General features: G+C 32.8%; 1 protein-coding gene across 2 annotated transcripts; it reads right to left on the bottom strand.

Annotated features, from left to right (window-relative positions):
• Positions 1 to 3,782: 3,782 nt before the first annotated feature.
• LOC114331011 (pro-resilin) lies at positions 3,783 to 26,076 on the bottom strand. 2 transcript variants are annotated; one of them, XM_028280464.2, is made up of 6 exons: positions 25,952 to 26,076; positions 14,511 to 14,580; positions 8,103 to 8,246; positions 5,876 to 6,721; positions 5,470 to 5,676; positions 3,783 to 4,273 (listed from the first exon to the last, which is right to left on the bottom strand). In XM_028280464.2, exons 1-6 carry the CDS (start codon positions 25,970 to 25,972, stop codon positions 3,900 to 3,902), a joined length of 1,662 nt encoding a protein of 553 aa, XP_028136265.2. In that variant the 5' UTR covers positions 25,973 to 26,076; the 3' UTR covers positions 3,783 to 3,899. The 2 variants fall into 2 exon arrangements, with proteins under 2 accessions (XP_028136265.2, XP_028136266.2); XM_028280465.2 differs by lacking the exon at positions 5,470 to 5,676.

Here is a 26,076-nt window from a genome sequence, read left to right as displayed (position 1 = left end):
ACTTACAGAACGTAATGCAACTCCTTAATTAATGCTGGCATGGATATGGACTAAAGATGAGTTTAAAGAAAACTAAATGCATCACAATGACTAAATAAGTGGTGCAAACATTCAATTGAATATTCAAGATAGGTACTGTAAAGATAGTGTGAATACCTACAAACACTAAGAATATGCATAACATCAAATGTAGACCAAACCAAAGAAATCAATATACGACGTATAGAAGTAGCAGGTCACGTGCATCATTGATTAAATTTTATAAAGTGTCTTTATTGTTGGAATATAAGGTTATAACTACGCCTAAGGATGCTTCGGTGTTACGTTTTCTCTACTCTTCTTTATGACTTGGAAGCGTGGACACTAAAACAGGTGCATCTGAATAAATACGTCGGCCACCTTTGAATTTTGGTGTTATAAAAGAATCCTACGAATATCATGGATTCAAAGAATGCCAACCGTGGAAGTAACTAGAAAGATGGGAAATGAAGCGGAAATAATATTTACTATCAAAGACGAGAATATCGGACATTAGGAATATGATATTGGGCATTATGAATCTGAAAGTTTCTTTGGAAAACGGATAGTTTTTCGAATATCTTACTAGATTCTAAAAAATCATTCCATTTATCTCAAATAGTAATATTTTAAAGAAAAATAAAATATTTTAATTCAATTTTGGAATGAAAAGGAAGCCGCACACATCTTATGGAAAATATAATGTAACTCAAATTCAATAAAATTTATATGAATAGATTCGTTTCAAATTAACGGTCAATTCTTATCATTGCGCCCATTCTAATTTTCAATAATAAGAGCAGAAATTGATATAAATCAATCTGAAATCAAATGGGTAGGTACATAAGTTAGAGGGAGAAAAAATAATTTAAAATACCCAAATTATCGGTACTTCATAAATCTTCTCGGGCTATTAAGCATCTTATTATAATAGTTTCACTAATCCGCTTAGGCCCAGCGAGGTTTAAGCTGTTTTGAATAGCACCCAGAACAGTAGTGATTGTAACTGACACTTTATGGACTCCAAAAATGTGATTTCGATAAACTTTAATTGCAATTTGCGCCGTAATTAATCATAATTAAGAGTTGGCGCAATTATAAGAACTGACCGTTAATTTAAAACGAATCTATTCGTATAAATTTTATTGAATTTGAGTGACATTATATTTTCCATAAGATGTGTGCGGTGTCCTTTGTTGATAACTTTAAATGCCTAAAATTTTGACAAAACATGCTTTCCTTCAATATATACATCATCAAAATTATTAAAAATCAATAAATCTTGTAAAAATATTTTGTAGAATCTATTTTATGTTAAAAACCATAAAAAATCCAAAATCAAAAAATTCTATGCGAGAAAATTATGTTCATAAAAATGTAAATATAACAACATAGAACATAATATTAATATCTTGAAAATTTTTAAGAATACGACCAAAGATAAAACTACAATTTTGTAGTTACTAAAAGGTTCTAGTTTTCAAAAAATTGTTTAAAGCTCGTGCTGAACGACTCTGGTTCTCTGAATTCATGAAAGGGTTACATAACCTATAAAAGACTGTAAGAAATCAAAAATCCAGTAAGTTCACTTTTTATGACAGCCTCTATAACACATAGTTCCTATACTTCCATTTTGATGACAACTGTCATAGAAAGTAGGGCTATAGCAATGGCGTCCCTATTGATAGCCATTCTTTTGCAGCTCTCGTCTTGTATACTGAGCGTTCTAAAAACTTCGGCCCTAATATAGTTTTTCAATCGTTCGGTGTACAGGATGCGGGATTCGGTAAAAAACAAGTAATACGTGTGATATACCTATATATATTGTAAATACTGTTAAAAATTCTGTCTTATTTTGTATTATTACCTGCCTACATACATTTTAGCTATCTCTTACCAGCCTTCGTAGAGAAAATGGTTGTAGGTTGTTAACGGTAAATTTGGTTGTTGGGGATTGTATTTATTCGTCATGAATTTTGCAACTATTCTTTGGGGTTCTAGAATGCTTTGATGGCTACGGAGTAGTAGATTTAATTTGGTCTGAGCTTGAAAATCTTTAGCGCATCAATAATATGTTTAATATTGATATAGGAATTTTTCACGCACAATAAATTTCTCGCGTATAAAAATTTGATTTTAGTTTTTTTTTCTATTTATTAGAAAAATAATATGATATATTTTAGACATATAATCTATGATACTCGTAATATATTTTATTTTTCACATTACAATATAAATAATTTATTAATATTTAGGTGAATTTTTTTTTTATGTATAAAATTGTTATCAATTTGATGAAAAATCACTTATGTATATTAAAAAATCGTGTTGACCACTGTTGCTGTAATAGTTGACTTAGTACTTGTACTTGTTATAAGTAGATATATTCTTGATTTATAAATAATATGTCTATATTTTATTTATAATATAATCTTTTTATTCTGATCTACTTAGTCCAAACGGGATCTGTTTTGAATTGTCAATTTTTTCACGTCAATTATCAATGGCAAGCAAAAAGCATTATATTATTTGTTATTTCCTAATCGTGATTTATAAATAAAATATTTTAATTTTCTTGGTTCAGACGTTTTATCGAATTGCCATGGTCATTGTTTAACATGTAAATAGTTTAAGTTCTAGTAATTTAATATTTTTTTTGCCAACGGGAACTACTAGGTATAAAGTATTCACTGACGAAATATTCATTCAGGACGATTCGCTGAAACGTTTGAAAAATTTTTATTTTTTAATACCAGACCGAAAAACCAAGGAAATAAAAATAAAAACTTTTTATAGTTACCATCTGTTTTAAATTTTTTGAATTTTAAAAATTTTAGCACTTGTGGTTGTGATGTATATTTTTATCGAAAAGATAAAGTAAAACGAGGTCTTGTTTTATAGTAGAGTATTAAGTCAGCTACTTGTGTAGATTATTAGAAATTTAAAAGAAACCTATATTTCGTATGCTCGGTATACAAAAGAAAAAATATAGACTGTTAAACTTTAGATTAAATTGCTATATAGATCTATTATTCTATGTAAAAAGTGTTAGAATATCTTAAAAATCGTTGTATTAATAAAGGAAATGTGTAAAGAACTTAATTTGCTGTTTGTTTTTTTTTTGGTTTTAGGATTACCTACTCCATGCAGCCAGAACTGAAGTAAATATTAAGTCTTTATTATTTTTTTTTTATTTTTAGTGTAGGGTTATCTCAGTCTGACCGAGCAATTTGTATTATAACGAACATTATTTTCACCGTAATTTTTTTCTGAGAAGATTAATCACGATAAGCATTTTGCAAACTAAATTTATTTGTGTATTTTTAGAAATGTTATTATTTTTCAACAAGTCATCTTTCAAACTTATTTCTGCAATAACTAAGCAACAAATTAGCAAAAATTATTAAAGGAGTTTCTTTGCTTTTTCAGTAAAATTGTTTCACTTTTTTTGTGTAATTTACGGGTCTTCCCATTTAGTATTTAAAAATCACATAGTGATCTTACATTTTTTATATATTAATTATAAATAAAATTTTTTTTATCATATTTTGTTCAAACCTGTATCAAAGAGTGTCAGGAAAAAGTCTTTGATTTGGCTAATTTTTCTGGTCTATACCCACAAACTTGTGACTAAATAATTCCAAAAAATAAATATTTTGAATAATTTTTCACAATACTTGTTCTATTATGGCTCTGCTAAAAAAAACTTGTTAAAATATCTGCCAAATAATCTACAAATGTGTACATACTCGTATAAAGAACAGTTCTCTATTTTATAAGAAACTTTTATTTCAGGTAAAAAATGTACATCTTTAATACTGCAGATTATGAATAAATAATTAAAACTAAGTATATACAAGTTAGAGTTCCCCATCACTTCTCTAGTACACATAGCCACCGTTGCTATCGTAGCCTTGTCCTCCATCACTCGATGGTCCAGGTGCTGCAGGGGCTCCATATGAAGAGCTAGGTATATCAGGAAGTGGAGCACCGTACGAAGAACTTGGTGGTCCAGCTGGAGGGGGACCGTAAGATGAGCTTGGTGGGCCTGCAGCGGGTGGTGCGTACGAGTTACTTGGTGGTGCTGCTGGAGGTGCACCGTATGAAGAACTAGGAGGAGCCGCTGGGGGAGCACCGTACGAGTTACTTGGTGGACCTGCTGGGGGAGCACCGTATGAGGAACTTGGCGCTGGACGAGATGGGCCTACAGGTGTGCCGTAACTGGTTGATGGTGGTAGGTACCCGGACGATACACCTAATATTTGTTCAAATTAAAAAAAAATACATGCAAAATAAAAAAGTTTAACAAATTAAAAATTATACATATTGTATAAACTAAAAAAAATCCCCTATTGTTTCTTTCAAAGTACTGTCCAACTTATTGGACAAAATAATGCTTCCCCACTCCTAACGAATATTGGAAGAATATTGGTGCGGCTTCCGACGTAATAAATCAACAGCAGACCAAATAACCACATATTCTTGAATTTCAAAATTGCATACGACTCAATAGATAAAAACTTCTTCTGGTTATGGTGGAGCAGCGAGCGTGGTCATGATACAGAAGGATCTTTCATGACCCTCCTATTGATTCGACAGTCCCAAATTAACACAAATGGCACTATCTTTAACAAATCTGTGCAAGTTGTAGAATATGCAGATAACGTCGACATCATAGTTAGGTCCATAGAGTATCTGAACGATGCATTTCGTTCATTAAGGGCTTCTGTGTAGAAAGTGAGACTAGATATAAATGCCAAAAAGATCAAATATATGTGATGTGCTAGGCCAAGCAACCACATATATTTGGTACCTAGTTAGACCTAGTTCAAGTACCTAGAGGAATAATAATTGACGATTTAGAACTGGAAGGTGTGGAAAGCTTCACATCGCTGGCTCGCTGTTAACTAAAGATAACAATGTCAGCGAAGAAATTAAAACAAGAACAGTGCTTGTCAATAAGTGTTACTCTGGCTTGAGAAGACAGATCGCCAGAACCAGAAAAATTAAAGTCACCTTCTCTAAAACATTAATAGAACAAGTACTAACATAAAAAGTAGAAACGTGGTTCATCACATAGAAGGACCAAGAACTGCTTAAACGTTTTGAGTGCATAATCCTAAGAAGGAGAAATGAAGGAATAAAAGAGCAAGGTTCGTGACGCAGGCGTTACAGCTCTGAGTTGTATAGAAATTTCGACGAACCTTGCGTTGTAAAATCATTAGGTTTAGGTAGAAGGCCTTAGATGGAAGAGCATAATCAGGCAAGGGCAACAGTCAGAAAAGTTTTGACCGAGAGGACAATGAGCCAGAGGAAGACCGAAACTTGTTCTGAAGAAGGCTTTTGCTCATAACGAGCTGTGATGCCAATTACAATGGCTATGATTGTTTCTCTCAATATATTTATTTTCTCCAGATGTGTATTCCATCCTAGATCAATAACGACTCTTACCGTTTCCGTTCCCATTTCCATTGCCATTACCATTGCCATTACCATTGCCGTTACCATTTGTTGGAGCTCCATACGAGGAGGATGGAGCAGGTGCAGGTGCAGGCGCAGGTTGCGGCGCACCATAAGATGGAGAAGGAGCAGCGGGGGGAGCTCCATAACCTGAAGATATCCCTCCTCCATTTCCGTTACCGTTTCCATTGCTCTTACCTAATACAATATTCATATCTTGAGTCCCGTTCTATTGACTTCAGCAATTTGGGGATTTCGTACAAGGTGGCGGTAAAATAATGTAAAACACGTGCAATCATACACACCCACATAGATAAAAGGTTTTAAGCATGAAAATTAAAAATAAATAAAGAATATAGTAATAATTATGGTTATTAAAAACCAATAAGATATTTACCGAATCCTCCTCCAGATCCTCCACCAAATCCTCCTCCAAAGCCGCCTCCAAATCCACCGCCAGATCCTCCTCCAAATCCACCTCCACCATTACCTCTACCCCTGCTTGGAGCACCGTAAGAACTAGAGGGAGGTGCTCCATATGAGGAGGATGGAGGGGCTCCATACGAAGAAGAGGGTGGGGCTCCATATGAAGAAGAGGGTGGTGCTCCATAATTAGAAGATGGTGGTGCTCCATACGAGGAAGATGGTGGTGCTCCGTATGAACGCGAAGGAGGTGATCCAAAGGACGAAGAAGGTGGTGCGCCATATGAAGAAGAGGGTGGTGCTCCATAATTAGAGGATGGTGGTGCTCCATATGAAGAAGATGGCGGTGCTCCATATGAACGAGAAGGAGGTGATCCAAAGGACGAAGAAGGTGGTGCGCCATATGAAGAAGATGGTGGTGCCCCATATGAAGAAGAGGGAGGCGCACCGTAGCTGGAAGACGGTCTACGAGGTGGTGCACCATATGAAGACGAAGGTCGAGATGGACGTTTTGGTGCTCCGTAAGAAGAAGAAGGCCTTGAAGGTGGCGCCCTATAGGAATTGGAAGGTGGTGCTCCATATGAACTCGAAGGTGGTGCTCCGTAGGAATTTGATGGTGGTGCTCCATAGGAACTTGAAGGTGGCGCACCATAAGAGTTTGAAGGTGGTGGACCAAACGAACCTGAGGGTGGTGCTCCATAAGAACTTGAAGGTGGTGCGCCATATGAGCTTGAAGGTGGTGCGCCATAAGAGCTCGAAGGTGGTGCACCATACGAACTCGAGGGTGGTGCTCCGTAACTGGAAGATATACCTCCAAAGCCTGTGTGGTGTACAAGAAAAAATTTGCAGGTGATTTTGCGTGTGTAATAAAGCTTGTGAATTTGTGTAAAAGCAACATTTGTGTAATTTATATCAAAAACAAAAGCCTTTTGGTTACTATAATTGGATAATGACGAAGGCTATTTCAGCTCTTTTTAATGTAAAAAAGTGTCCCTTCTAAAGTACGTGCCTCCTGATAGTGACATGTAAACAATGCCGGGCAGTCCTTACAATAGATGTATGAGGTTCAGAAAAATGTAACCGGGTATGGGGTAATGTATATGTAGCATGTATATTGATTAAATGTTACAGGACATAATGCTGATAAAAAATGCATTCAGGAATCAAGTGTGTGATTCTGAAAAGACTTCTTCCAAATGCAACAAAAAATTATACTGAGATGATGGCATATTCTGAAATAAAATGCTCCAAAACCAAATTAAGTCTCAGCTTGGATTTCTGGGTGAAGACTATTTTGAGAAAAACACTTTTACAGGTGAAAAAATCAGGATAATATGGTCTCGTAATATTAAAAGGCTGATGGGTGAAAAGCGTACTAGTTCTTTCATTCAAGATCCACGCGGTGGAAGGGACCAAGCGCGTAAGAAATAGGTGAAGGATTCGAATTTTGCTATGTAGGGAAAAGTAATACTAGAAAAAGAGGACGTTCCTTAAGCATTTCAAAAAAAAACGAAAGGTAAAGAAATGGAACTAGATAATATTCCTGGAAAAGTGGGAACAGTTTTAATACCAACAGGAATAAGCTGGCTAGCAGATTTTTTAATAGATATGTAGAAGTGGGACAAATGCCAGTCAGACCATTGGAGAAGCAGAATATTGGTACTTGTTTACAAAAACGAAGGGAATTTATAAGAAAAACAAACTGTAGGGCAATAATTCTATGTACTTTATCATATAACAGAAATATGGAAGATGGAAGAGAGTAACTGGTGGATGGATAATAACTGATTTGAAAATAAGTTTGGATTTATGCAGGGTAGAGAACTGCATTTTCGTTATAAGTCCGACCTACTTCAAATGAAGGCCGATGAAGACAAAATAATTATGAATAATACAAACAACAAGAAACAGATGAGAGTACCGATACTACATTAAAAAAAAGGATATTGATATTTTTAAAGTAAAGGTTTAAACGTAAAACTGTTATATTCCTGACGAATCATTGATGTCTAGCTTTATTTTTTTTCTGTATTTTTCGTAATTTATTTAAACTTAAATAACAAAGAAAACAAATGAATAAAAAAGGAAAAAAAAGAAAGGGGATAAGAACCTAAATTTGATATTTAGCAAGTAATTTAAACAAAAACGAACCATTTTTAACGCTTATAAAAATTAAATATATGATGTATTATGGTACATACCGTTTCCGTTTCCATTTCCATTACCTCCTCCTCCGAATCCACCGCCGCCTCCGAACCCACCCCCGCCTCCTCCTATGGGAGCCCCATAGCTAGAAGACGGAGGGGACGGGCCGCCGCTGGGATAGCCGCCTCCGTTTAGAGGAGCTGATGAAGACAAGATAGGTATTTAAAAAGCACTTGTATATGTTTTAGTTAATATATACATGTAAATTTAAGCAATAATTTGAAAAAAAAATATTGTCTATGCGAGGATAAAATATGTTCAAAATGTAATTAATAGTTCCAATAACGAATACTGTTATCAAAAGTACTTCTTCTTCTTTTTGTCTAGATTCCTCCTGTGCAGGTTCCTCCAGTAAGTTGTCGTACTACCCTTTTCGTATTCTTCCCACTGATCGTCTCCCTGTAAGGGAACCGTCTCTCGCACTCTTTACTGCTCTATTTGTTGTTATTCGGCTTATATGTTCGCTGCTCCATTGTACTCTTCTATTTCTTACTGTCATTGATATTGTCCACATTGCATCTCCGTCGTATAAATTTTTATCTTCACGTTGAGAGATTCGTATTGCGTCGTCTGCATAGAAGATTATTGAAGCTATAGTCCTTTAGGCGCTATTGGGAAAAATGTTGAGAGATAATTTTCATAAAAACTATTGTATGGATTACGAGCACACAGACAGTTAGTCCAGAAAACCACTGCGCATTCGCTAGAAAAAATTTTCCAAATAGGATTTTTTGCACAATCTTACTGAAAAAGGACTCCATTTAACAAATTTGCATGTTGCTAAGACCAAAAGTGGGTCAAAAATTTTATAAACTTTTTTTTGTTTTTTTCCTAAAATTATTTTTTTTTTGCATGGAACAAAGCATTTGCATTTTTAGGTTTTCTGGATCATTACAAACAGAAAAGGTCTTAAGTGACTTTTCTCTTAAGTTGATAGTTTTTGACATACAAGCGATTAAAAAATGAAAAATTGCGAAATCGACCATTTTTAACCCTCAAAAACTTTGTGAAAAACTGAAAATTTGAATGTTGCCAAGGTAGGTAGATATTCTGTAAACATCGATTGATGAAATCCCGAAGAGTTTTTTGCAATACAGTATTCAAAACTCCTTTGTTTTTTAATTGCTAACCAAGCGTGCGCGACATTATTTTCCAGCGCTGCATGTGTATACAGTATGGTGCAAATGAAAGGAATAAATTCGTTATTTAATAAACCGGCGACTTTTTGGAAAAATCCCGAAACAGGTCCCGATTTTTATTTTTACGTTATGATATTGTGGCATATATGGTATACTAGTGACGTCATCCATCTGGACGTGATGACGTAATCGATGATTTTTTTTAAAATAAGAATAGGGGTCGTGTGCTAGCTCATTTGAAAGGTTCTTCAATTCTATATACAGTAATATAAACATTTACATAATTATTTATACAGGATGTCCAAAAAAAGTTTTTAAATGAATGTATTGAAAAAAAAAGAAAAATGTATGTAATTTATTTAATTCAAAATACATTTTACTGTTTACTGAAAACTAAAAAAATGTTTATTTCATAAATAAACATTGCTTTTCGATTAAATTCAATGTAGCCAGCTTTCGCCAGCCACCTGCCTCTTGAGAGTTTGAACATTTAATTTAAACGAAAAGCAATGTTTATTTGTTAAATAAACTTTGTTTTCTGATTTGTGAAAGCAGTAAAATGTATATTGAATTAAATAGATTACATACATTCTTCTTTTTTGTCAAATTATTTAATTTAATTAAAAAGTTTTGGACACCCTGTATAAATAATTATGTAAATGTTTATATTACTGAATAGAAGCTTTCAAATGAGCTAGCACACGACCCCGATTCTCATTTTAAATAATCATCGATTACGTCATCACTCCCAGATGGATGACTTCACTAGTATACCATATATGCCACAATATCATAACTTAAAAATAAAAATCGACCTGTTTCGGGATTTTTCCTTAAAGTCGCCGGTTTACGAAATAACGAATTTATTTCTTTCAGTTGCACCATACTGTATACACATGCAACGGTGGAAAATAGTGTCGCGAACGCTTGATTAGCAATTAAAAAACAAAGGAGTTTTGAATATTGTATTGCAAAAAACTCTTAGGGATTTCATCAATCGATGTTTAAAGAATATCTACTTACCTTGGCAACATTCAAATTTTCAGTTCTTCACATAGTTTTTGAGGGTTAAAAATGGCCGATTTCGCAATTTTTCAATTTTTAATCGCTTATAATATAATATATGATGTCAAAAGCTATCAACTTTAGAAAAAAGTCACTAGAGACATTTTCTGTTTGGAATGATCCAAAAAATCTAAAAAAAACTTTGTTCCATGCAAAACAAAAATTTAGGAAAAAAACAAAAAAAAACGTTTAAAAAATTTTTGACCCACTTTTGGTCCTGGCAACATGCAAATCTGTTAATAGGGGTTCTTTTTGAGTAAGATTGTGCAAAAAATCCGAATCGGAATATTTTTTCTAGCGGATGCGCAGTGGCTTTTTGGTCTGGATCCCGCGTATGAAAAAAAAGTTGATTAATGGCAAGCTGAAAATATGTTAATAGCTTAAGGGTGTCTAGTCGGATAAACTTTGATATATGGGAACACTGGAACAGGGACAGTTTTAATTGTGGAACAGGTTAAAAATTTGGAACGACAAGACCACAAAAACGGGACATTTATTTTGTCCGACAGAATAGACTTAAACTCTCCTAACAGAGATTAAACTCTCATGCAAAAATCAGACTGCTATTTATCACCTGTCATAATTCCTGTCATTTGACATATTCTACATGTTCCACTCATTAAAACGCCCATTTGGTGATAAATAGCAGTCTGATTTTTGCATCAGAGTTTAATCCCTGTTCGGAAAGTTTAATTCTGATCTGTCGGACAAAATACATGTGCCCTTTTCGTGGTCTGACAGTTCCAAATTTTTGACCTGTTCCACAATTAAAACTTCCCCTATTCCAGTGTTCCCATATATCAAAGTTTGTCCAACTAGACACCCTCAAGCTATTAACAAATTTTAAGCTTGCTATTAATCAACTTTTTTTTGATACGTGGGATCCAGACCTATATCTGGACTAAGTATGATATTAGTTACTTGATAGTTAGCTATACTAATAGATCTTTTAAGCTACGTATATATCAGTGCAAATAAAGTGTGAAAAAAATATATTGGTATTTTTAGAAAATATATATTATAAAAATATATTATTAAATATAAGCGACATCTGCTAAAAACCGTCCAAAGTTTTATTTCCGAAGAAATAAACTTTAATGAGACCTATTTTCTGGTTACGCCTTCGTGGTTTATATTACTTGCAAACCATACGAATGTTGGATTAATAAAGACTAAAGAGGAAATCTAAAATTTGCATCTCACTACCCGTCTATCCAACTTGGCAAAATTCCAAAGAAAAGTGGGTCTCGATACTCAGATAGGAATAAAACTAATACAGAACAGTGTCGCCATGAAACAAAAACAATAGGTGTGTTATATTTCGGGTTCTTCTTCTTCAAGTGCCATCTTCGTACCGAAGGTTGGCGATCATCAGGGCTATACGTATTTTCGAAACTGCTGACCGAAACAATTCGTTGTTGCTACAGCTATACCATTCCCGTAGATTTTTTAGCCAGGAATTTCGTCTTCTTCATATGGACCTTTTTCCTGCTATCTTCCCTTGCACAATTAATCGAAGCAGTTAATATCTTTCGCCTCTTGTAATGTGTCCCAAGTATTGCAGTGTTCTTTTTTTGATCTTAAATATGACTTCCTTTTCTTTATTCATTCTTCTCAAGGCCTCGACGTTTGTGACTCTTATATATTTCGGTTAGTGAGATGCAAATTTAAGACCTCCTCTTTAGTCTTCTTTAACCGAACATTCGTATGGTTTGCAAATAATATAAACCACGAAGGCGTAACTAGAAAATAGGTCTCATTAAAAGCTTATCTCTTTGGAAATAAAACTTTGAATTGTTTTAAGAAGATGTCGCGTTCGATTGGGTCAGTTAGTTTTCTTTTACTTTTATTGTGTTTTTCTATGAATGACCTATTGCTATATCTTTCCACTCTTACTGTAAGGAGTGGAAGCGTGGACGCTAAGTGGGGCTTTATTTAAACGTTTGGAAGCCTTTGAATTGTGGATATATGATATAATCTACTATATAATATAATAATAAGCTGGGTCGACAAAGTTAGAATTGAGGAGGATTTTAGGCGGTTGAACCAAACAACACAACTGATCAATATAATAAAGAAAAGTAAACTGGAATATTTCGGTCACAACATGTGACATCCTGAAAAATATGAACTTTTAGATCTGATCATTCAGGGACAGATCCGATGTAAACGTAGTCCTGGTAGAAGCAGAACATCACGGCTGAAAAATCTAAGACGGAAAATCGACTATATAATTTCTCAGAGCTGCTGCCAATAAAGTCATGATAGCGGATATGGTAGCCAACATGATATCCAACGATCAATAATGGTCATGGAGCTAGAAGAAGAATGAGCGAAAAACCTGCACAAACTTCTACAGGATACAAAAATTCTAGTCTGGGGTAGCTATAGGAAACAACAATGAGTAGCAAACACCATAAGCTTTAGCGTCAGTAATAACGGATATCTTTTGATTCAGACGGGTCCAGAGAAGAAAAAAAAGAAAATTAGTATTGAGATGAACTATCGATATTTTTTAATTGATAAAACTAATATATAGAATATGTTAAATCGAATATTTTAACTTATTTCTTTATACACCAACAACACATTTAGAAACGAGAGAAAAAATATTATTGAATTATTTTTTTGATAGAATCTATGTTTTTTTGTGAAAATGGCTTTGGTAGAGCCAATTAGCCAGACTTGTTTGTGATTGATTGTAGATTCATAGTCATAAATTTCTTATTTCATAACATAAGTACATACTACAATATTATTTTTATAGATACATAGGTACATTGTGTTGCTTTTTTTATTTTGTTTTTTTTTTATTTATTTTACTGTGTTTTTTTAAATATAGATTTTAATTTGTGCTAAAAACTTTTTTACTTTCTTTTTTTATTTTTTTTTATTTTTGTTTATTTTCTTTATTTTTATTTTTTTTTGTTATTATTATTTTACTATGTGTTTTTTATATATTATTTTTTTTTTAATTTTTTCAAACGACATTATCAAATTATGCCTAGTTAGTAGTTACATATTACATTTACAACTTGTATTTACCTACATAATTTAACATGTTTAAAAATGAGATGAAGGATTTCCATACCATTTGTAAATGTTTTATTGGGAAAAAATATTTTAAATCTTTTAATTCCTTATAAAGGTCGTTTATATTATTTATTTGTAAATGACATTCGAATATGACATGTGTTTTGCCACAAGTACAATTAGGAGTATCTGACAAGCCGATTCTATGCATGTAAGATGGCGTAAGAGATGATTAGGTCTCAGAGATTAATGGTCTTTATAAAATGTCTATTATATTCTGTGTAGAACCATCTTCTTGAGAATATCCTAGGGTTACAATGAGCAAAATTTGAGCCAGTATTACATTCTCTGTAATACAATTGCCAATTATTTTTAAGTTTTTGTCTGATAAAGGTATCGTATCTGAAGCTGGAATTAAATTTTTGTTTATTTTTTCTCAGATCATATACGCTGATTTAGCAAAATTGTCAATTATTTCATTGCCTTCTATTCCCTAATGGCCCTTTTAATCCAAGCAATTGGTTCATTTACTCCCAATTGTATAGTTTCAAACAGAGTTTTAAGAATATTCAATTCAATGTGGTTTATATGTTTGACTGTTTGAATGTTACTCAATCTGTCCACCACGCTTTTACTGTCAGTAAATAGAACATAATTATTACTAGTTAGATTCAGTAGTACATACTGAACAGCAAACATTACTGCTATCATTTCTGCTGTGTATATTGATCATTCAATAGGTAGGCTATATTGGTGATGGTAATTTTTATTTTCGTGGAACACTGCACAGCCCGTTCCATTTGCGTCTTTTGACCCATTGGTAAATATGTACTGAAAATTTGACCATTTTTCTTTAATAAGTATGTATATCAAACATATTTGGCGTTAAATCTATTTTTATAAAATCCCAAAACAGCACCATCTACACAAACAATAAACTTATGTGCAATTATCAGTGCGTGTCATGTAGTTATTGTTCTCAGTCATATCGTTCATCTCACTGAGCCGAGTTATCACTAACTCTTTCCTTCCTAATTAAACAAACGCACGATGTAAATATTTTCACTACAAACGTAATAACGATGTTTGGGCTCAAAAATACACTAGGAAAACGTTAATTTCACTGTATAGATCTGTATTAATTATTGTAGTAATAAGGAAAGTTACCTTCACGCTTTGTGAATTGCCGAGCCATCGACGGGGAGCTCAGTAGGAGGCATAGTGCAAGTGAGCGGCTCTGAAAACAAAAAAGATATATCATAAAAAATGTTGCTAGAACATTAATAAATTAAAAAATTTAAGTATAATCCTTTAAAACAGGTATATAATATATTAACATTCCCCAAAAAGGACTACATCACATATGCAAAACGTTTTCGATCTGATTACAGATAATCATCAGTGCTGAACCTAAAATAAGTATAACCTAATAAGTTAAAGCTAAATTTTAAATGTTAAATTTAAAAGGTTGAAAAGAAGTTTAGGTTACACTAACAGGATGCTCACATGCTAAGCCACCAAAATTAAAAATATTTGGGTAAAAACCCTTTAAAATTATATAGTCATGAAAACATTGACTAAAATTTTTATACGTAGCATGGATGTTGTAAATATTACATTATTAAGCCCTGTGCACCATAATTTGACCCTTACTTGAGTTGAACACGTTCAGAGGTTCGGCGACTAATGATAGTAACGGAAATCGTGAAAGATGTCAGAACTAAACTGTCAGTGCAACCAGAAGTAGCAATGTGTACCTATTGGTTCTATTGCCAACAATATAATATTGTTGAAGTTAAAACAACAATAACAAACATCACTCTGCTGTGATTAAGAAATTAATTAACGTAAAAATAATCGAATATTAAAAGGTGAAACCTAAAAAAAGGTAGTGAAATTAAATTGATCAAAGATGATGTTTATCTACGACGAGGGTAGGCAAACAACAGTACTCGTTGTGAATGAATTATGCTGGATTATAGAATCAATAAACTAAGAATAAAGGAAGTGAAAAAAGTATATTAAAGTGTGTAAAGGTATTTTATTTTTCTTAGCTAAGCACTTTCCACAAAATTGTTATCTTCGGAGCTAATGCTACAATAAAAATTAATCAAATGAGCAAAAAGATGTCTAAGTGCAAAAGTTTTTTAACTTACGTCAAAGAATTTTCTTTCATCCAATAAACTAAGAAAGTTAATAATACATTCTTTTGTGTTTCGCCACACCTCGGATTGGTAAAGTATTTAATGTTGGTGTAAAATTTTTAGCTATTGAATTTTTTGTTTGACAAGTTGGTCGATGTTGAAATTTATATAATACAAGAGTAAAACCCAACAAGGGTGATTGATGTATAAAGTTATCTCAGTTAATCGAAGAACAGATATTATTAAACAAAACTCAGACTTAAGCGGTAATTCCTAAAGACCCAAACGGCTGAGAACCCCAAGGGTTTGACACCAAACCTTCAGAAGATAGTATAAGAAGAAGAAGAATCTTTCCGGCTTTTTGCCAAATAAAATAGTAAATTTTTTGTTCATGTATATAAGCCAGCATCGATTTTTTATTTTTTTCCAGAAGCCATAATATATCGAAGCTGTACAAAAATAACAAGTAAACACAAGGCGAGATAAAGAAGGCAATCTAAGAGTTATCTGGTAGGTGGGAATAAACGTGTTAAAGATACTAAATTAAATTTTACCGAGAGTAGCGACAATTTATCTGTTATTCAAAAACTTGGAAAACAATTAAAACGAAAGTTTTACCATAACTAATGGGGAAATCATCATAAGTGACTGATTCTAGTAATTATAAACTCTCGTTTTTCATTGTCTCGACAACAATAATCGCTGTAAATAATAAAATGAATTAACAGACGAACACAAACATTGTTCATTATAAAGAAATGTTTGTATCGTTAGAAAAGGGAGTTATGTAATTTTTTATACGTTTTTACGTCTCAGCAGAATCTTTTATAATTTTTTGTCGTATTCTTTTTGTGTGTTAGTGTGTTCAATTCACATTAAAAATGATTGGAGAATATTGGAGGATTGATAGTGAGGTAATTCTTATTCTTACGATGCCTTATTCTGGACGTTGGCCATTACATTTGCCCATTTAATCCTATTTGAAACCGCTCTGAATAGTTCTATAGATGTCATGTTCATCCATTGTCGTAGGTTTTTAAGCCAAGCGTTACGTCTTCTTCCTGGTCTACTTTTGCTATTGATTTTGCCTTCGAATATAAGTTGAAGCAGTTATTGCAAATATTGTGTTTTCCAAAATGGAACGATGGTCACGATGTGACCAAAATAATACAGGATTGATAAGTTTTTATGTACGCCATTTGAAGAGTTCTTCATTGTTCAATGTGAGTTGTGAAGTGATTTTCTTTTACTTCTTATACTTGTTGTAGATCTGTCAATCTGTTAATTCCGACGTTGAAGTATTTCTTGAGAGGTAGACTGACAGCTATCTCTCCATCTTTTTGGTGGTCTCCCCGGTGGACGCTTGCCAATTGGTTTTCCTTCTAACTCAATTCTTGGTAGTCTGTGCTCCTCCATTCTTTTTATATGCCTATTCTTTTATCTTCGTCTTTGCCTACCTCATCTTACTACATTTTGCACGCCAGATTATTAGCTGATGATGCTGTTTCGTATTCTATCTCTTCTTGTCTTCCCTGCTATTGCCCTTAGTGTTTTCATTTCGGCTGTTGGCAGCATGCTTTTGGTTTTATTGGTGTCTTCTTTTGATTCAATACCATAGGTCATAACAGATCTGATGCAAGTTTTATAAATTCTAACTTTGCTTTTCATTGTCTTATATGAGTTATTCCAGACCACATCTCTCAAACATCCGGACATGGATCTTTCACAATGGTAGTGCATTTAGTTTTTTGCTATGATATGTTCATGTTGAATCGTCGACATGCTTGGTAGAATCGATAAAGTTGTATTTGTAGGTCATCCTCATCCTCTGCAATCAGGGATGCGACATCCGCCTGTCACACTATACTGATTCTACTGTGACCGAGTCTGTATCCTAGTTGTAGCGATTCCACATCTTCTATTATTTCATCCATTAGTATATTGAATAGAAATGAGCTGAGGCTGTCTCCTTCTTCTTAACGTGCCCTATCAAGTCCCCTTGACGTTGGCGATTAACATGGTGAAACTGTCTCTGTTTCGAGCTATTCTAAATAGTTGTTCTGCTTTCTTTATTCCTGTCCACTCCCGGATATTCTTCAACCAAGAGGCTTACTTTCTACCAATTCCTCTGCGTCCTTCGATTTTACCCATCATAATAAGTTGAAGAATATTATACCGGTCTCCCCTTACTACGTGTCTAAAATAGGCCATCTTTCTATATTTGATGTTATTAAGCAGCTAGCGGGCAGCATTTGCTCTCTTAAGGACTGCCACATTTGTCAGCATAGCCGTCCATGGTATTTTCAGTGTACGTCTGTGCAGCCACATTTCAAAGGCCTCCAAACGATTAATGGTGGATATTTTTAATGTCCATGCTTCGACACCATACAAGAGGACTGACCAAATGTAACATTTAATCATGCGCTTTCGAAGTTAAAGTTGCAAGTTATCATTACAGAAGAATGACCTCATTTTTAAAAATGTCGTGCGGGCTATCTCGATTCTACATTTTATCTCTTTATCTGGATCTAGTTGTTCAGTAATATGGCAACCAAGATATTTAAAACTGGGTACTCTTTGAATTATATGACCATCAACATATATAACCGTGAATCTTGATGGGCCAAACGGTTAAATACCATGTGTTTTGTTTTTGAACAGTTTATGTTTAGGCCAAACTCTCTTCCCACTGTGTCAATAGCATTTAAAAGGTGTTGTAATCCATTCATATCATCACTTAAAATAACTGTATCGTCTGCATATCTGATTGTATTTATCAGAATTCCATTAAATTTCACACCCTATTCCAAATTATGCAGCGCTTCCTTAAATATTCTATCTGAATATAAATTGAATAACAGTGGGGACAGTATACAACCCTGTCTGACACCTCTTTGTATTTTGCATATTTATGTTGATTTTCCATTTATGCAAGCTGTCACTGTTTGACGCCAGTATAATTTTTCTATGATTCGTACATCTTGACTATCAACTCCTTTATCCTTTAACACTCTAATTAATTTGTGATGTTATACTCGATCAAAGTCCTTCTCATAGTCAATAAATACAGCAAAGACGTCTTTCCTTTGATCTCGGCATTTCTGCAATAATACATTTAGTGCAAAGAGTGCGTTCCGGGTTCCCAGTCCATGTCTAAAGCCAAACTGTGTTTCATCCTGATCTTCTTCACATTTATCTCTGATTCTACTGTGGATAATACGTAGAAAGACTTTCAAAGTGTGGCTTATAAGGCTTATTATTCTATAATCGCTACAGTTTTTCGGAAGTTGTTTTTTTGGTAGGGTTATGAATTCGGACTTTAACTAATCTTCAGGGATATCACCAGTCGAATAAACATCATTGAAAAGTTTGACTAGTATTCCAATGTTTTCCTCATTTATGAGCTTTAAAATTTCTGTAGGTATGTTGTCAAGACCAACAACGGCTTTCTTGTTTTTTTGCCAATTTTTTAGCATGTAGTATTTCTGATTTTAATATTTCTGGTCCTTCACCTTCATCTGAAGTCTCCAGTTCTTCGGGTCTACTATCATTATAAAGTTCATTTATATAATCATACCAGGTAGTTCGAATTTCGTGTTCGTCTATTATCATTTTTCCCGACGAATCCGTTATAGTATGTGGAGTTTTCTTATGATAAAGACCAGCTACTTCTCTAACTTTTTTAAACATATTAAACGTATCATGTTTTGCATTCAACTTTTCTAATTCCTTGCATTTATCCTCCATCCATTTTTCTTTAGCTACCTTTATTTTTTGTTTAATTAGTTTCTGTTTTTCTTTGTATTCTGTCTTGTTATCTTTCAGTTTTCTTCTCTGCTCCATCAATTCCAGGATTTCATCAGTCATCCATTGTTGTTTTTTGTGCCTCTGCATCGTTGTTGTATATTTTTCCATTACTTTCCAGGTAAGATCTTTAAACGTGTTCCACATTTCTGTATTGTTTTCATTTGTTGAATTCTTTAGCTGATTATTCAGGTCATTTTCTATTAGCGTTTCGTTGGATGCTGAGATATGTAATTCTGGTATTTTGGGGCTTTCTTCGACTTTTTTGAGGCTGTCTCCCTGCTTGGTTTTACTTGGTGTTGGTATGTTGGCCGCAGTGCTGTCGTTTGTTTTAATTTTTGTCGTGTTGTTATTGTTCATTTGTTTTATGACCTCCACAATATTTGCCGGTATCCTGATTTTCAAGGTGACAACTAAAACGGATAGAAGAAAAGCTGCCGCTTGTTATTCCTTTACAGTTAAGACTCTTACTAGTAATAGAAGGACTCATAGATATTGGGCTAAGGGATTGTATTAACACATTCGCGGACATGACTAAAAGAAGTTCAAATAAGAATATAATGGAAAGATTATTGGACGAACTGGAACGGTTAGATTCGGAACGTTATAAAAATTTTCTTTGAATTTCCGCCGTTTATTTTCAGTATTTTGTTGAATAAAATAAAATTTGTATTCCATTTTTCTATTCCAATTTGCAGTCCCACATATTACACACCTCAGTGCGTCACACAATTTTTTAACCTTATTATCTACTTTTATTGGTCATTAAAACATCTAAAATGTAAAATTCAGATATTTTAATGGTTTTAGCCAATTTGCAAAACTATCCTAAAACCCATAAAATTCAAATTTCTCTGTTTTAATTACAATTTCACTAAAAATCTACAACAACTTTCATCAATAGCACGTGCGTGTGATTCTGATTATATACTCACTTTAAGTTCACTGTCACACATTGAGTTATGTAATATTATTATAGTACATAGTAACTAAACGCATGCAAATATTTATTATAGTTCGACGTACACCAACTGTGGAGATTCATGGTAGTTATGTAAGGTTAGTGAAGATTGAAGATGTCGTTATCTTTGATTATTTTTAATTTATTGGCCACCGTAATTACTTTCCTGAGAAGAATGTTAATAACATTCAGATGGGTTTCAAAATAAGGAGAAAAACAAATATTTTTAAGTAAGATTTTAAGTAAGCAAGCAAGTATTTTTAATTAGTTAATATCTGATAAGTTAGATAATATCTGATAAAAAGTATTACATACTCCTGTAGTGTTACCAGATGTTTTCCTTTGTAAACATTTACTTTTATGATGATATAATGTTTGCAATCAATAATGAAGACGTAATAAAAGCTATAAAGACATCAAAAAGAGTTTGATAGTGATTACAAAAAATCAATTTTTATTAATACCATTAATACATTGTACACTAACCGGCACAAAATTCCGCCACCCAAAATTTTTGGATTAAGTTTGACAATTTATAGCTTTATTGTATAACACAAATTTATTATTTGTGCTCCGATTTTCAAGATTTTTGCACCAGTTTGTAGGCACATGTATTGCTATTGTTTGGTATTACTCCGGTAATACAAAAATTTTGCTTTTATGGCATTAACAGGGGATGAATGGAAGCGTTGTAATTTCTCCTAACTTTAAAAAATTCTGTGGCAAAATGGAAGAGCCGATTTTTTTTCATAATTCTGTCATATTATCCCGGAGGCATCACAAATTTTTTTTAATTATCCGAATATCTCTTTTTTGCAACAGCTGTACCATTTTTTGTAAATAAAAACACTGATGGACTCATAAAATAGAGGTTGAATTGATAAGATTAGAATGGCCCGCATGCAACCCAGATCTTAATGGTATTGAACATTTATGGGATGAATTAAAAAAAGCTATTAGCCGTTATCCTAGGCCTCCAGAAAATTTGGTACAGTTATGACCCTGGTAGACGAATATCGGGCTATTCCCCAGGCGAGGATAACACGTCTTTAATAGATGTCAAACAGACTGCGAGCAGTCGTTGCTGCAAGAGGTGGACATACCCGCCATTGAATTGTTTTGTTTTTTTTGTTAATTTAATTTTGTTTTGTTAATTTTAGTGCGTTTGATATTTTTAATTAAAAAACCTTCAAATCAGTATTTTTATTTACAGCTCTTACAAGAAAAGAGATATTCGGATAATTCAAAAAACAAAACCTTAGTGATGCCTCCAGGATACTATAAAAGGAGTATGAAACAAAATTAGGCCTCCAATTTTTCCACAGAATTTTTTAAACTTAGTAGAAAATACAACGCTTCTATTCACCCCGTATAATGTCATCTAAGCAAAAAAAAAATTGTTACCGGAGTAATAAAAAACGATATAAATACATCTACCTACAAAATGATGCAAAAATCTTGAAAATCGGAGCACAAATAGGAAAGTTATAGATTGTCAAACCTAATCAAAAAATTTTTGTGCCGGTGAGTGTATAAAAACTGAAATACAACACTGTTTTCCAATTTCCACAGAAAATAACCAAATTGGCGTCTCTTTCTCGTAGCACTACCAACTACCACCCAGGTGGATCTTGGCTGACTGCACAACAGTGGGTCGCCCATTGTTCAAATCTGATCATTATAATATATGTTTCTCAGAAATTACCAAATTGATACTGTCTCCATCTTCTCCATTGGAACAATTGTTGTATACCAAATATTTTTATGGCTAATAATTTCCCTTCTGCTTTGTTTTGCCTATGCATGACTCTGACTGTTTTTTTAAATATGCCTCCAGCAAGTTGTACTTCCATTGTTGTATTGATCTTCCCATTAAACGTTTTCCTATTGGGTAACCGTCTTCCGCCGTCTTTACTACTCTATTGGTTGTCATTCGGCTTATGTAGTAGTTCCATTCTACTCTTCTATTACTTACCAAGTTCTTAATATTGTTCACCTTACATCTCCGCCGTATATCTGTACTTCTAGCTCTGTCCCATAATGTCTTGCCATCAATGTTTCATCCCTTCTGTTTTTAGCATTATTTTTGTCCTTTCTGCCAGGTCTTATTTTTCCCGCGTATTTCATTATTGGTCTGACATTTTTTCTTCACTTCTCTACAAAACCATGGAGTTCTTCCCATTGGGAACGATTCATTTTGATTTATATTTCTTTCACCAAGAACTTAGATACTACGAACGAAGATAATATACTTTATTGTTGTCCAGCTTTCGTCTACTCCACGACTTTCTGTCATATGTGTTTCTACTTCTTTCTGTCATTCTTTTTTTTTTGGAATAGGTATCTTTTGGAATCATCCCGTAGCTTTCGACTTTTATCTTTGCGGTGTACTTTGGTATTTTGTATAATCATATAACAATATGTGTGTTTTCATTCAGATTTTGCACAATACCAATTTATGATCCTTTCCTATTTCTGCTGATGTGTGTTAATAATCCTGTTATATTATTCTATATAATAACAGTTTTGCTAACTTCTTTAAAGCAGGTAAGAGAATATTTTACTATTCCTATTACCTATTTAAAGAACAAATCTATCTAATATTTCATTAGGTATATTTTATGATTCAATAATTTATGTGATGGATAATTTTGTACTCGAGATTTTTACTGTATTGACTAACTTTAAGCTATTTACTTTTCTTTGTTATATTGTAAATATATGTTTTGAATTTAAAATTTCTTATTTTTATTCTATCCTGAAGAATAATAATTCCACTAGCGAGTACATTATTATTTATGAGTTCTAAACCGCTCACTTCCGCAAATAGCAAAAGTTATTTTCTGAGATATTAATAAACGATTTTCAATCTACTGCAAGTTATTTAATCTTCAATACAAAATTACCGCATTACATAAAATTTCCTGTTCATCCTAAGTGATGGTTATTATAGAGAAATTTGATATGTATGTACTTGATTAATATTAAATAAAGTTTTCTTGAAAAAAATATACCAAGTAGATATTATAAATAATTGCATATGTTTACTTTTGTATGGTATCCTATTAAAACATCAACATTTTCCGTATATAAATAGATTTTATTGATTATAACATTATGATTATTTTTATTGAAATACCCTTCAATACATGAAAGAACATTCTTACTGAAATACAGGGAGGATATAGTGTTTTGTTGTTTTTTTATGTGAGTGGGACGTCGGCATCGTCCAAGAGATAAACATTACGTAGTGAAAAATTAAACAAAAAGAAAAACTTTAACATCTTTGTCACAATAAAAACTTTTGAAATAAAAATTGCTTTTAACAAAAATTCTCATTTAGGTAAGTTCGCATCGAAAATCATTATTTTTCAAAATATTCTCAAATTTTTTATAAATGGCTTTGCTAAATAGGGTAACATTGAGAATTAAACAAATTATGAATGATGATAGTTAAAAAAGCTATCTCGGCAAAAACTCGTCTCAGATAACTTTTTTAATTGTAGAATTTTTGAAAAATTATCAGGAACACTATTATCGAAAAAGCGTTTTAAAATTTTAATTCCTACGACCTCATTAAAAAAAACAAGTTATAAACAAATTTCAACAATTTTCAAATGCCGTTTTAGGGGAGTTTAATTTAAATTTTGATTTCTTAATGTATTTGTCGAAAATATACAAAAACAAGAAAAATGAAACCTTATAAAAGTGTATACTCTATTTTAGTAGGGGAGGAAAGTATGCTAAATTTACAGTTACTCGAGCGTTATGGGGACGTATTGGGTTGTGAAGAGTACGTCCTAAAACCAAAAAAAGTTAGGAAGTTTTCCATAAAGTAGAGAACTTTCCATTTTTTAATTTAATTTTCCATTTTCAACAATATTGTTTTTCGATTACATATAGCCCAGTCTATCCATAATTCCAAAAATATGTCTCTAATAAAAGTTGATTATTATTGCGTAAAGAATCAAAATCTGCAATAAAATTGGGGCTCCTATTTAAGACTTTAAAGTAACCCCCCCACCCCACATCCGTGGGGAGTCGTGCCATTCGAGAGATTTTTCAAACATATTCGAAAAATATTGAATACGTGTATTCTACAGTTCTCCGATCTGATGTTCATTTCACGAATTTTTAAATTTACGCCCCCCCACCCCACTCTGCGGTGGTCGTGTTTGGTATCATTCGATATATTTTTGAAAAATATTGAAAATGTATGTTTTAGATTTTCGATCTGACGTTCATTTCGCGAAATATTCGCTTTTCTTGTGAAACTTTGTGACTTGCCCATTTCCTTACGCCCCACTCAAATCGTCAGATTTTTGAAATATATAATGTTTTGCATGTACTTTACTTTCCTTATCTTAATTTGACGATATCGAGTTTTTCTAAGAATAGATTGTTTTTTTCGGACTACCCTTAACGAACTCCCCTGTATTAAGAGCCAATATATGGTAGAGGTACATTTACAGGGTACAAGTTCCCATGGGATAATCTGACGCGCTCGAGTAACTGCAAAAATCATTGCTTGGGCTCCCCTACCATTGGCAACAACGGCGTTTTTGCAATTGAAAAAATAAAATCATTTAATAAACAAATTAAATATCTCATAAACTATTGAATATTTTACAACCAATTTTTTGTCCTATATATTATTAATATAGCGCCACTCTTCTTTCAAAATAAATTATTTGTAGGACCTATTTATATTGCAAAAAATAATTTTTTGCCAAATTTGTTTTTCAAGCTGTATTTATACCTGTATACTTGAATCAATAAAGGGTCAAATTTAATTTAGCAAGTCTTAAACGAAAGCTTTTTCCTTCAACTTTGCAGAAAAAAATCTAAAAATCTTCATAAAAACATGAATTACCGCAGCAGATAAACAAGTCAATTGTGTACAAAAATGATCCACATACTTTCTTGAAAATATCTTTTGTTTTCACCTAAACTTTGATATAAAAATTTTTCTCCAACATTCTATAAAACAAAGTTCTATAAAATTTGTTCCGCACTAAAATAAAATTTTGATTGATGTGCATTGTTATAATTATTGTATTTGATTAAATTAAAAAATACATTAATAAAATCGGGACAGCTATTTTTGTAGTATTAATTGAACAAGAAGTTCCTATTTTATCAAAAAGCTAATTGATCATTTTAAGCAAATAGGTGCAAAATCTTAGTTCAGTACTATTTAAACTCATTCATTTTTTTCGAATCTTGAGAAAACTAATAAGTATTTTTGAAAAATTTAAACGCAGAATGAAAGATTACATTATTACCGATGGCTGAAAGTCCTTGAAAACTTCTATAATGTTTATTTTAACAAATTACAGGGGTGAAAAAAAAAACAGAAAATTTAGTGTGACTTTTAATTTCAAATAATAGTTCATTAAAAAGATTTTTTTTATTCTAAGGGACTTTCGTCCCTCGGTAATAATGTAGTCTTTCATTCTGTGTTTAAAATTTTCAAAAATATTTATTGGTTTTCTCAGGATTCGAAAAAAAAATGCATTTAAGTAGCATTGGATCAAGATTTTGCGCCTATCCCCTTAACTAAAATTGTAGTTGTTTTAAAAATTTGAACGAATTCAAATTATGGAAAACTTGAATGTACTACTTTTTGTCAAGATCACTTCGTAACACTACAGCCTATCACAAAAATCCACCTCACTGCCAAAAATACGCACACTTACCACAAGTAAGACTCTGCGCATGTTTGTTTCACTTGCACTTATCCAAATAAAGAAAAAACAAAAGACTTCAGCTGGTTGGAAGTCAATGGCTGGTTATCTTCCCGGCGTATATTTATATGTCTTAA

This window comes from Diabrotica virgifera, chromosome 1 (genome assembly GCF_917563875.1).
Source record: "Diabrotica virgifera virgifera chromosome 1, PGI_DIABVI_V3a".
NCBI lineage: Eukaryota > Metazoa > Arthropoda > Insecta > Coleoptera > Chrysomelidae > Diabrotica > Diabrotica virgifera.
The sequence above is the reverse complement of the archived record's forward strand: the minus strand, read 5'-3'. Positions and strand labels throughout refer to the sequence as shown.

Coding starts and splice junctions, on each gene's coding strand:
- LOC114331011 (XM_028280464.2), bottom strand. CDS start 25,972: ATGCGCAGAGTCTTACTTGTG. Junction 14,581..25,951: donor TGCGCAGAGTCTTACTTGTG/GTAAGTGTGCGT, acceptor TTTTGTTTTCAG/AGCCGCTCACTTGCACTATG. Junction 6,722..8,102: donor TGGAAATGGAAACGGAAACG/GTATGTACCATA, acceptor TACACCACACAG/GCTTTGGAGGTATATCTTCC.